This window comes from Gouania willdenowi, chromosome 11, assembly GCF_900634775.1.
Source record: "Gouania willdenowi chromosome 11, fGouWil2.1, whole genome shotgun sequence".
Classification (NCBI taxonomy): Eukaryota; Metazoa; Chordata; class Actinopteri; order Blenniiformes; family Gobiesocidae; genus Gouania; species Gouania willdenowi.
The window spans coordinates 31,512,868-31,526,596 of NC_041054.1; the positions used below are offsets into that span (position 1 = coordinate 31,512,868).

General features: G+C 35.1%; 1 protein-coding gene across 1 annotated transcript; it reads right to left on the bottom strand.

The window, feature by feature from the left end:
* Window positions 1-1,433: 1,433 nt before the first annotated feature.
* On the bottom strand, window positions 1,434-11,424 carry polr1h (RNA polymerase I subunit H). The gene is made up of 5 exons (XM_028460652.1): window positions 11,360-11,424; window positions 10,002-10,119; window positions 4,848-4,951; window positions 4,665-4,774; window positions 1,434-1,788 (listed from the first exon to the last, which is right to left on the bottom strand). The coding sequence occupies exons 2-5, from the start codon at window positions 10,117-10,119 to the stop codon at window positions 1,764-1,766; spliced, it is 357 nt and encodes a 118-aa protein (XP_028316453.1). The 5' UTR covers window positions 11,360-11,424; the 3' UTR covers window positions 1,434-1,763.
* Window positions 11,425-13,729: the final 2,305 nt, after the last annotated feature.

Consider the following 13,729-nt stretch of genomic DNA (forward strand, 5'->3'; position numbering starts at 1 on the left):
TGATTTATGAGGTGTTTTTTTGTTTTGTTAGGCTATTAGACCCACTTTAGTCATTTTAAAAGCCCTTTGTGCAGTCACTCCTGTAGATTCTTCTTCTTCAGTGTAGTTTTACCGCGGTTTGCAACCACGGCAAGGAGCATTACCACCCAAAGATTCTACGCAGTTTTCAATTTATCCTGAGTTACCATGACTACCTGTCAACATTGGGCTGTTCTGCAATGCTGCATTTGAGACATTTTTATGAATTAATTCATGAACAGTGTTATTACAGTCCAAACAAATCTGACGTTGGACACCCTTGAACCAAGCAGCAGCCATGTTGAAAGTCTCAGCTCTGTCTGTCTCTGAATCGCTGAGATATTTGAGCCACAGACAGATTCCTTGCTTTATAGATAAGACACAGTACAGATACATTAATGAAGTATTTGTTAATATGTAGATTGTTTGTTTAATGATATATGGGTAATTAATTGTATTATTAGTTAAACTTAAAAAAAGCAAAATGGGTAGTGATTAAAGGGTTAAGATTAAATAAACATACACTTCCATCAACTCCTTTTCGTACATGTAAGTTGAGAAGTTTAAGTGATTGTGGATCAATGGTTTATTTCTGTTGTTGTAATTCATTATAATAAAGACATCAATCAATAAATCAATGTAATCCAAATTGCAGAACCTGGAACAAAGACTCATAGAATTCATTGTTGGACTTTTTTTCTAATGTTGTTAAAATGTCATTACATTTCATTTTTTTAACTACATATTTCCATCTTGGACAGTTTATTATAATGTGATTCTTATCTCTGCAAAATGTACATTTTGATGATTCCGTTCTTACTCTTGATTCTTTTAACTTCTTTTCCTTTTATTCATATTTCCATCATGTCATCTTCTCTTCCTACTATTGTTGTTTTCTTTTTTACTCTTTCTGTTGTAAACACTGAGACTTTAATGAAGTCTTTTATGGCTTTAAATCCTGCTCTGGTTCTGTTTGATTGAATCCATAATAATTACCATTATTCATAATGAGATTGATCGTAGCCTTTCTTTTCTTTACTTATTAAAATTTGAACTTGTTGAAATAAATAATCCTTTTAGTTTTTTATATATAAAATTGCTGCTGCTCCAAACTGGAAATCTGACACATCAGAATGAATTAGTCAGAGAATTTCAATTATTTAACACAATTTAAGATTAAAAATTTCATCAATATTTGCTCATAAATATATGATTTTATAAAATATTTTATGTCTGAAACGACCATGTGTGTCACACCTGATCAAAGGAAACAGCATCACCTTTGATCACCAATTACTTTGATCTTTGTTTAATGTCAGTCAGACCAGACAGGACTTCTCATTGGATGATGAAATCTGTCTTTAAACTGATCCCAAACGTCAATAACAATTACCTTCTAATTAAAGCACATCAAAGCCAAGTCAATACAAATTTTATTGGACATTAATTCATTGAAAAAGGAAGTTTCAAAAGAAATCCATTGATGTTATTTGTGTAAATGTTCAACGCTCCACATGGTGTTTGTATCACTACTTCCTGTTTCCACTCTTCTCTTCTCTGTTAATGATTTATTTAGAACTAATATCACTTTCTATTCATCTGTTGCTGGCTCATGTTTTCAAACGTGCACCAAGGCGTGGTGTTATCAACGTTGGTTCTACTGAGAAAGAAAATGAACTGAGTGCTTCAGGAACATGAACCCATGATGGTGACATCGTCATCCAATGAAAAGCCTCGGATTCTTCTCAGGAATCTTCTTTTTCTTGATGCCTTTAAAGAAACAAAAGGTAATGGGCGGAGCTTCATCACAGCACAGACACTTTGAGGCTGTGTTGTAAATTATGGGGAGAGACGTCTCAAAAAAATTACAAATAGATCCACAATTTACACAATTTGAACCCTGCCATTCACTCCCTCATCCTCTCTCTCTCTCCTTCTCAATAATGAATACAGAACATACACTTTACATCAACAACTTTCATCCTTAATATGTACAGTTTTGTTTAGACAGCAGCTATGTCTTTGTCACACGTGCAACAACAGGAAACTCAGTGCAGGCCAGGATATCTGTTGGCAAACTTTTCCAATGACCTACGGCCACAGAAAAGAAGGCCTATTTAGTGAGTGAGGTCCTATATTTGGGAACACTGCACTGCTCTCTGGAGGAAGAGCGTGTGACACCAGAGTGGTATTCCATAAAGCAGGTTATGTTCTCTCTGAGTATGTTACCATGGTAACATTGTCCGTGAACTAAACCTGGTCACTGGCAGGTTTTATCAAAGAAACCCTGGGTTTCTACCTGGCTCCGCCCACCTGAACACTGTTTATGAACACTTTAATGAACCTTAACACTTTTCTCTGAAACACATTAGTAACATCACACACCACAGACGTGTTCACATCATTACTAATGTTGATTTATGTTTTTTTTGTTTTGTTTTGTGATAACAGTAATTTTCTTTATAACATTGTAGATGTAGATCATTAAGTGAAATACACTGAGAGGTTGATCTACATTAAAACATCTACTGACGTCTGTAGTAAAGTTCACTGAATATAAACCTGTAGATAATATAAAGGATGAGATGATCATTTAAATTAATACACTTTTAAGGCTCGATTGTTGTTTTATATTGTTATACAGTTAAATCTGTAGATCATGCGTCTTTGAAGGTATGATGGTGCAGTAAATTGTGACGCTGCTCTTGGAAGTGATAGGTTGCGGGTTCGCGTCCCGCTTCAGTGTTTTTTATAACGTCGAGATGACTCTGGCAACAATATTACATTAAAAATCAATATAAATGATGGGTTATCGAGCGGCATTTACTGTCTTAATATCCAGTGTAACAGGAGGACTCTCTATGCAGACATCCTATGCTGCTGTCACGTCTCCTCAAACATATTTTATTCATATTATTCAGCGCTCGTCACGTCACTGAAGCAATAAAGTGATGAAGTGACCAAAAAGTGTGACTAATTATGGGTGATTTAAGCCACTATAGTCACTGAAGACTGAACACACCTTTAGAACAGGATCATATTCATCAAACACCGGCTTAATTCACCCATTACGGTGAATAAATCACTATTTTACGGGTGGTTGCCATGGCAGCTCAAGTCATCTTCGATCCATTGATGATGGCTTTTTATCGCGCGCGTGCACGTCAGTAACCCAAGGTTTACAAACTCAGGGTTGATTAACCCACTTCATACCAGCTGTAATGAAATCAGATACAGAGAGTTTCCCATCGCGGGGTTTGTTGACCCAGAGTTTATGGATAGACTCAGAGATTGTTAACCCTCCTTTATGGAACACACCTCTGTTGTTTTTTCTGAGGTCAACAAGACAAAACCTCTCAGAGGAGGAGCTGCACCATTTAAAACTTTAAAAAGTAGGAAATGATTGACGTAAATGATCAAACTATCAAAATTTAGGAAATTATATTTGGTAAGAACACAACAGTGGTGGTACAGTCAAGGTTTTCTGTCATCAATTTTGACCCCTTGTTTATATAACGACTCAACCGGTTTCATAGCTGTTTTGCACGCCTGTGACCAGGTCGTCATACAATACGAAAAACGTGAAATTACCAGAGTTTAAATACATGTGAGGCCTCAGTTGTTAGAGAATTTGAGAGGTTAAATTTAAGGGAATTACAAAGTCGTTTAATGTGAGTTTTAAAAGTCAAAGTTGAATCGATTGTGACACTTAAATAAGTGAATTTAACGTGTTTGATTTTTACCGACACAAGAACAAATATTACAATATTATACAACGTACTACTCATCCTAACATACTGTGTCATCAGCGTACACGATGACTCATCCTAACGTATTACTCAAACTACCGTGTACTACTCATACTAACGTGTACTACTCATACTAACGTGTACTACTCATACTAACGTATACTACTCAAACTAACGTGTACTACTCATACTAACGTATACTACTCATACTAACGTATACTACTCATACAAACGTATACTACTCAAACGAACGTATACTAGTCATACGAACGTATACTACTCAAACTAACGTGTACTACTCAAACTACCGTGTACTACTCATACTAACGTTTACTACTCATACTAACGTTTACTACTCAAACTAACGTATACTACTCAAACTAACGTTTACTACTCATACTAACGTTTACTACTCATACTAACGTTTACTACTCATACTAACGTACTACTCATACTAACGTACTACTCATACTAACGTACTACTCATACTAACGTATATTACTCATACTAACGTACTACTCATACTAACGTACTACTCATCCTAACGTATACTACTCATACTAACGTTTACTACTCACACTAACGTACTACTCACACTAACGTACTACTCACACTAACGTACTACTCATATTAACGTACTACTCATATTAACGTACTACTCATACTAGTGTAGTACTCATCCTAACGTACTACTCAAACTAACGTATACTACTCATACTAGCGTACTACTCATATTAACGTACTACTCATACTAACGTACTGTGTTATTAGCGTATATGATGACTCATACTAACGTATACTACTCATATTGACGTATACTACTCATCCTAACGTATAGTAGACAGTATATATACTATAGTAAACAGTATATATACTATACATAGTTACTATAGTTACCTGCAGTGGATACAGGTGAAGAAGACGGTCTGTCCTTCATCAGCTGACCTCATCTGTCTGGTGTGGTAAATCATTCCCTCTTTGTTGCACTGAGAACAGCGTCTGTCGATCTGAAGTCAACACATCAATGATTTGATTGGTTTGAAGCTGTGATCAATCAGCAGGTTCTCTCTGTGTTCTCACCACTGGACCCTTTAAAAACGAGTCTTCTTCATCCTCCAGGACCACCGACGATGCCTCCACACTGTTAAACACCACCTCTGAGCGGATCTCTTGGCCTGAGAATTCTGACACATTTATGAAAACACATCAAAGTTAACGTGAAGTCTAAGAAATGACCTTTAATTTAATTAACATCCTTTCACTTCCTGCTCTTTAACAACCATCTTTGATTAACACATTAAACTTTTTCTGTTGTTTGAAGAATTAAACACTTTCAGGCACACAAAAAATTACCTTTATTGTGAAAAATTGTGGCTAATCCCTTTTAAATCTTGTGAAATAACAACAAATGTGCAATTGCATATTTTAGAACAGTAATAAGACAATCATTAACATCCCCCACCACATTGGTTCTCATGATCACCCAACCTTTTCCTTAATTTTCTAAATCTAAGAACTTAGATGTATACATAAGTAAATATGATCACATCAGAATATTAAAGTACTATCTTAAACGGACGGACGGAGCTCAAACCTATATCCCCCTTCCACTTCATGACGGGAAATAATAAAGTTATGAGTATAAAGAAAACAATGTTAATAATCACGCCCACCCGTCATGACATCACGCCCCACAGTTTGAGAACCACTGCAGCCATACATGACAGTATGGGGTTGGGCTCAATTACATTATACAATTACATTTACATCTTAAATCATCCATGTTCAATTAAAACTCATTTTTGATTACAGTGACCGGCAATTTTTATAATTACAATTCAAATTTAAATTATTCTTTCCCCAAAAGTCAATTAATTACATTCTCAATTACTAAAGTTCAATTACAATTAATTACAATTACTGAGCCTTTAATAAATAAGCATCATTAAACGTAACCTTTGTCTTGTGCTAGCTTTTGTTAGCATCTTTAATGCTAACGGTGTCAAGGTTTGGTGTTAGTGAGGACTCAAATGGAGGACGCAGGCAGATGTAGTGTTGGTAGAAGTCCTTTCTTTAATAAGAAAACTAAAAAACTAGACGGGCAGCACGATGACACCAGGGAACAAACACAGCAGGACATGAGGAACGTTGACATGAGACAATACAATGATCCAGCAGCCATACTGTGTCCAAGCACTCAGATAAATAGTGAGGGAAGCTTGATTGGGAATGGGCCACACCTGGGTGGAAAACATGAGGGAGCTAATCAGTCACAAACCAAGCACACAGACATCACTAGGGGGTGGAGCCACAAGCAGGAATAGCTGAAACACAGACAAGAGTTAAACACAAGAGGCTCACACAGAACCAACAAAGAACCATAAGGGCTAAATACAAACAAAACAACCTGACAAATGGGTCCTAAATCAGCTGTAAAATACAATAAAAACAAATATCTATCATCTAATGTATTTCCTAACTATTGATTACCTTGTTAGGCTTCATAATCAATGAATATATAGGTTTTAATATTTATGGTGTGGGCGTCTGAGCCTGTTTTGTGTCAGTGTACCCCTAGATTTATATATTATTTAAATAGTAAAATGTGGTAAAGCTTGATATGAAACATATTTTAATAAATATTAACTACATCTGTGTAGAATTGTACATATAGAACTGTAACATGGTTCACCAGTTTTGCGTTAAATTATAATTGACAATTTTTATAGAATTTTCATAGCAATTACAATTACAAAGTCAATTTTCTGAACTCCCAATTACAATTTAATTACAATTACGACAGCAACAGATTTCTTAAATTACATTTACAATTATAATTACACCATCATTTTAATTAATTATCAACTCTGCCATTACAATCATAATTAAAGCCGCAAGCAGCTGACATTGCATTTAAAATGTTTTAGCGTTAACCTAGCAATAAGAATAACCTAGCAATAGCATTATCTAGCAATAGCTTAGCATTAACATTAATGTAACATTAGCATTAACCTAGCATTACCATCAACCTAGCATTAGCATTGGGCTAACATGAGCATTAGCAATAACCTGGTGTTAGTATTAACGTAGAAATGATATTGCAGTAGAACAGGAAAAACCAGTAAAACCAGTTAAAGGCCTGTTTACACAGTAGTATCAGTGACCTGCTCCCATCTTAGAAGATTCATCCAACACCAGTTTGAAGTTAACACGACACATCATCTTTCTGCTAGAGCTGTTACAACAGACTCCACTAAAAGTGGCACCATCTGAGAACGCAAGGCATGATGGGTAATTTTCACATTGATTCTTGTTTAGGGATGGACAGTCATCATGTGTATCAAATATGAGGCTGTTTGTGATAGAATGGGACACTCTGGAGGGGATAATACTGGTCTGACAGTTTTCTTTGACAGGGCTCTGGTCAGAGAGAAGTTATTACCAGCGTATTTATTATTACAGCTGGTTTACAGACAGGATGATGGCGAGGGTTTCAATATTTGTAGGTATGTGTGATGCTTTAAAGGAAACAAATAATAACATAATTAATATCACCAATCACGTACAAATAATAATAACACCATTCATTTGTACAGATGTATAAAAATATGTAATGCAAGAATAAACATTGAATCAAACCATCAAAATATATGAACTCGGTCAAAAAACCCAAATAAGCAGCAAAACAGCCAACGTGCAGGTATGTAAAGGGTTAATGGATAATGAAAGGATTTTAGATGGATTCAGTGGTTTTTGTCTCCCTCTAGTGCATGAGCAGAGAGTATCAAATTACATCTCGGTGCATCTGACGTGATGCAGAAGCTAAATAAAATCTATCAGTACAAATAAACGATGTGTAAACCTCAATATAACACACAGGAATACAGTTTAAAGCTGAATAAAGTTAGCTACACATTTCACAGTCTCCCACAGCTAATAACACAGTCACGTGACCTATTAAGACCTAAAATACACTCAGAAAATACTCTAACATGTACATAAGATACAGGAAAGCAAAGCAAGTGTGAGTAAACAATGCTAAACCAAGTCAGATGACAATATTTAAGTCTTAACAAACAATAAACTTACTGTAACTTATTCACACACACAGAGAGCCCTCATCCCTTAGAACGCAGCGTTAGTACTGAGAAAGGAAATGACGTCACTAGCAAGCAGTTTCACAATAAAAGGACTGTAAACATAAAAGACTTTCTGACACTGAACATTGCAAATGAGGAAAGTTATATAGATTTTTCTATTATGGCGTGCTAATGTTGCTAACAGTGAACATGACCGTAACTGGTGGCATTCGAAAACACAAGGCATGATGGGAAATGTTTCAAGGCAGTCATGATTAGGCTTAGGCAAATGTCATTTGTGTGAAATTTGAGGCTGATTGAACGTTGTGTGTCAGAGTTATAGAGATTTAGAAATGGTGGTGTGCTAACAAAAGTTAGCTTTGCGGCGGCGCATGGGTCAGTGGGTCCTAAGTGTTCTGGTCAAGTTTGAGGTGAATCAGATGAAGCCCCTCAGACTAGTTCACGCAAATGCGTTTCGCCATTTTTGACCTTTGACCTAAGATGGCTGACTTCCTGTTTGGTTGTGGGCGTGGTCATAACGTACCATTTTTCTCATCCTGGGTTCAATAACATATGTGGTAAATTTCATACATATCAGTCAAACCTGCCAGTCGTGCAGTTCTGTCGCATTTTTTGCATCTATAATGTGGGCTGTGCGCGTTTTTTACCAATTTTTTTTATTGCGTCAAATTATAACATTTTTCAGCAGGCCTGAGGTGTGCTTACATTTTGGTGAGACTTTGGGCATTCTCAGCTTCTGGGACTTCAGACCCTAATTAACCCAACGCTGGTGTGAACTACAGGGTAAATAAATATTCCCGTAGGAACAGCAGCTGTGCAGTGAGCTGGATCAGAGTGGATCACAGATGAAGTGGTTGCATACGATTTTAAAGATGATTCCCACATGTTTACCTGTAGGAATGTGCAATATTTTATCGTTTATGATTTATCGTCAAAATCATTCTCACCGGTAAGAATTTATCATCCCTCGATATAAAGGATAAATTCTCATGTCTGAAATTAGCGAGTGTCATTTGTCCCTTAATTTAGCCGAGAATGCCCCAAAAAAACCTTGTTCCATGGAACAAAACTGTCCCTGTTTATCAACAACTTATTATTTTCTGGAGCAGAACGTTGTTTATGGAAGTTCCCCGCACACACCGCTGTCTGTGTGTGTGAGGTGATCGTCATGGCTACCTGAAGCTACTATGCTACGATACATCATAAACCACTACTGGGTTAAAACCAGATAAACATAAACAAAGTAAACCAATCCTAGTTCCTCCATCAGATCCACCTAAAGTTCTACAAACACAGAGACAGAGATGAACCTGTAGCAACCATTATGAACTGGAAACTCAACTAAAGCTAACTATGCTAAGCTAACACACCGACACACAGACTGAGCTAATAGCTAATGCTAACCACTCCATATTAGTAATAATAGACCAAATAAAACCACAGAGAACCATAGATTTATTTATGGTCAGATTTAACACTTTTATGGAAGAATAAAAGATAAACATGTCACACATTGTGTGAAATAAATATCAGCATAAATAATGTCACTATTCATTCGTCCCAACTTGTGAAACACAATATTTTTAATGATATTTCACGTGTTCACAGACAAAGCTGGTCCCATTAAGCTAATGTAACTATTGATATTATTACACATAAATATACTGAATGATTACATCATCAGCTTGATCTGGTTTTATTATAGGAAATCATAGTTATTTATTAACATAACTTTATGTAACTCATTATCAGATAAATGAAACAAGATTCATCAACAGTAAAAACATTAATGGAGTTATTTTTGCTTTTCATGTGTTTTTTTTTATTAAAAAATAATTTTATTTCAAGTGAAAAAATAAATATAATAAATAACCATATGCACTAATATATTCCATAAAATATCAACTCATAAACTCTATGAGTCAGCAGTTATTGTAGCCTTTTTAAATGTGTCTAATGTTGATTTATTAACATTTATTTATGTTTGTTATGAACCTGTTTACACTATGTTGTGAATCTTTTCTTTTTTTTTTATTTATAGTTTTTATTTATCGTGATTTTTTGTCGTTATCGTGATAAATACCAGAAATTATCGGGATACATTTTTTTGTCAATATCGCCCATCCCTACTTACCTGCTACATCGATAGAGAACGAGCAGCGAGGACACAGAACCACGTTGGCCAGACCTGGCAGAGGGAGAACGTTTCCACATTCTGGACAGAAGCTGGAATCACTATGGAAACACGACATCTGAGAACACAGCGAGAAACAGCACTTTAGTACATCACACTGACATAGTGACATCACCATGTTTATCCATCAACACAACAATAAAAACTAATAAACACCACTTCTACATCACATCCGTACATTTTTTCCACTTTCCAGACATGTTCATCACTTATAAACCATTTCTACCACTTTTACACCTAATGTCACATATGTTGATCCATTATTGTCACTTTTAACCTCTTTTCATCATTATTTTTACCAATTTAACCACATTCACCATTTGTCATGCCCATTATTTACCAGTTTAAACTAATTGTTCCACTATTAACACTTTGAACCATTTTTAACACTTTTTCTGTCTGTTTTTATCCACTTTAATTTACAACTTTTAACCAATTTCTGTGGTTTTTAAAATCTCATTTCACCTCCTTTTCCACCATTTCTGGTCACTTTGATCCATTTTATTAGTGATTAAAACCATGATTTCCATCTTTAAGATGACTATAATAATAATAATAAACGTTCCTGGATAACAGTGGATATTATTCAGATAAATAAATAAATGTGGTTATCACAGATTCATAGAACAATGGACCATCATTTTACTGACTTTATGGATGGACCCCAAAAATCTCTCCTTTATTCCCCCTTATAGATGGTCCTGTCTCCACATGACTGTTCTTCAATGTTCATGTCTGTGTTCAACCACCTTCAGATACAGTGGGGGTCCCTGCTCTATGGGACCTTTATTTTGGAGGGTCCCCACTCTCTGGAACCTTTATTTTGGAGGGTCCCTGCTCTCTGGAACCTTTATTTTGGAGGGTCCCTGCTCTCTGGGACCTTTATTTTGAGTGTCTCGACCTGAAAAGGTTGAGAACCACTGCTTTAGAAACCTTCTTGTGAAAGCTAAAAAATGTTTTTTTCTTTAAAGTAGCTTGTGGCCCAACTGTAGCTCATATTAGCTTAAATGAGCTAATATTAGCTTAAATGAGATAATATGAGCTTAAATGAGATAATATGAGCTTAAATGAGATAATATTAGCTTAAATAAGCTGATAAACCGAGGTATGACTTTACACAGTAACCTCAGAGCACTGAGATCATCTTTAAAACGTTTAATTTAACAAACATTCACACACGATCGGACGTAAATGAGCATTTACGCCCACGTGGGCTCCACTCCCACCCGGAAGTAATTGGTCTCAGCTACGTTAACTTTAACCGTAATCAGCTGATAAACATGTAGAAGTTTACCTACTTTAAACACTTGTGTTTCCACAACTCCTGAAAAACAAACGTGTTTCGGCTCGTGTTGATGACGTAACAGCGACAACCGGAAGCGTCGTATATAGATCTATGAAGATAGATAGGACTCGTTCAGTATTAACATAATGATTTTGGACTATTTTGAGATTAAATATAATCTTGGGCGCTCCCTAAATATTTATAATAAGGTAAAAAAATAACATTACACGAGATCAGATTAGACTATATAGATTTATTAGACTTATTGTGATAATCAATTCATGAGACAATATCTAGTAAACTCCATTTTCCCCTAAATTAATTTAAAAACTACTTTAAATTTGAAATTTCAGCCATCAGAACATGTTTAAAATGTCATATTCCCCAAATATAAAGAAGTCCACTTCAAAATTACATTTAATCATCAAATTATGTTAATAGATTTAAACTGGATGTGGACAATTGATACATTATGCAAAACAAATTTAGAAACAAGTGTGAAATAGTTAAATCTATATGGAAATCTCTATATGATTTGTTGTTTTCTAATATTATAAACAGTGATTTCTTGTCATTTAAAAATTTTCAATTTGGCATCTTCCTTAATTTGATGATTAAGTTAAATGTATAAAAAATATCTCTTGTACAATGTTTTTATTTTATTGTATATTTTCCTTTTGTGTTGTTTTGGTTAATGAACTGTATTTAATTAATGTTTGTAAATGTTGTACATTGATGTAAAACTAAGGAAGTTGTTGTGTATTATCAATTTATTAATTTAAAAAAAAGAAGAAAAAAAAAGACTCGTTCCGTATTCTGGAATGTTCTAAAAATGTTGCCATCAGCAGCGAGCTACAGATTATGGAAATAATAACTATCAAATACATCACTTTAAAAAAGTAAAGAACAAACAAATGTTTAGTATATCTATAATTATTAGTGTTTTTGATGAAATGAATAAAAATGAAAAATCAAACATAATGTAATAATAACTAAATAAATAAATAACAGTTTATTTCTCCTTAGGGGCAAAATATGGAGCAGTTTGATCTAAAGTCAGCCACAGATTTCAGGTGTAAAAAAAACAACAATGTTAATCTTATTTTGTCCTAGTTTGTACTTCCATGTATAACTGATATAAATATGTATAAGGCCATAACAATAATAAAGTAATAAGTGACATAAATCAGTGTCTTCAGGATTTTAACTTTATAATATCTAGATTTTGTGACAACATTTTTGTGTAATTTGGGGAAATTTTGTGGAATTGAGTTTTTTTTTTTTTGACAATTTGTGGCTCCATGTGACATACACACAGGGAAATAACAACATCCTGCAAATGTTGGAGTTTCAATGAATTTATTAATTTGTAAGGACTGAATTATTTGGTCATTTATCCAATAAAAATGCTTTTCCTCTCAGTTTTACTTTCTTCTGCGGACCTATTTCACTGCTCTAAAGGGCCAGATTTGTGCCCTGTACCTTGAGTTTGACACATACTTGACATGGACAGAAGCTGTGAGCAGTTAGTCCTGGGAACATGAAGACCAACGTGGTGCCAGTCTCACAAAGGGCGTGTCCATTTCTCTGTGTATTTCTATTGGACAAGACTTAACGAGAATGGATTGACGTCACCACCATCTTACTGAACCACGTGTCAAACACGAGGCTCGGGGGCCAAATCCAGGCCTTTAAATATGAGAAATATGAAGAGGAGCAGAAAGCTATTATAGATACTTTAGCTTTATTCTAAAGCAGTGGTTCTCATCCTGTTCAGCCACCGACCCTCCAAAATAAAGGTTCCAGAGAGCGGGGATCCTTCAAATTAAAGGTCCCAGGGAGTGGAGACCCTCCAAAATAAAGGTTCCAGAGAGCAGGGACCCTCCAAAATAAAGGTCTCAGAGAGTGGAGACCCTCCAAAATAAAGGTCCCAGATAGCAGGGACCCTCCAAAATAAAGGTTCCAGAGAGCAGGGACCCCCACTGTAGCTGAAGGTGGTTGAACACAGACATGAACATTAAAGAACAGTCATGTGGAGACAGGACCATCTATAAGGGGGAATAAAGGAGAGATTTTTGGGGTCCATCCATAAAGTCAGTAAAATGATGGTCTATTGTTCTATGAATCTGTGATAACCACATTTATTTATTCATCTGAATAATATCCACTGTTATCGTTTATTATTATTATAGTTTTAGTTATGTTTTAATCACTAATAAAATAGATTAAAAGTGATCAAAAATAGTGGAAAAGGTGGTGAAATTAAAAACCACAGAAATTGATTAAAAGTTGTAAACTAAACTGGACAAAAACAGACAGAAAAAGTTTTAAAAATGGTTCAAAGTGTCAATATTGGAACAATTAGTTTAAACTGGTAAATAAT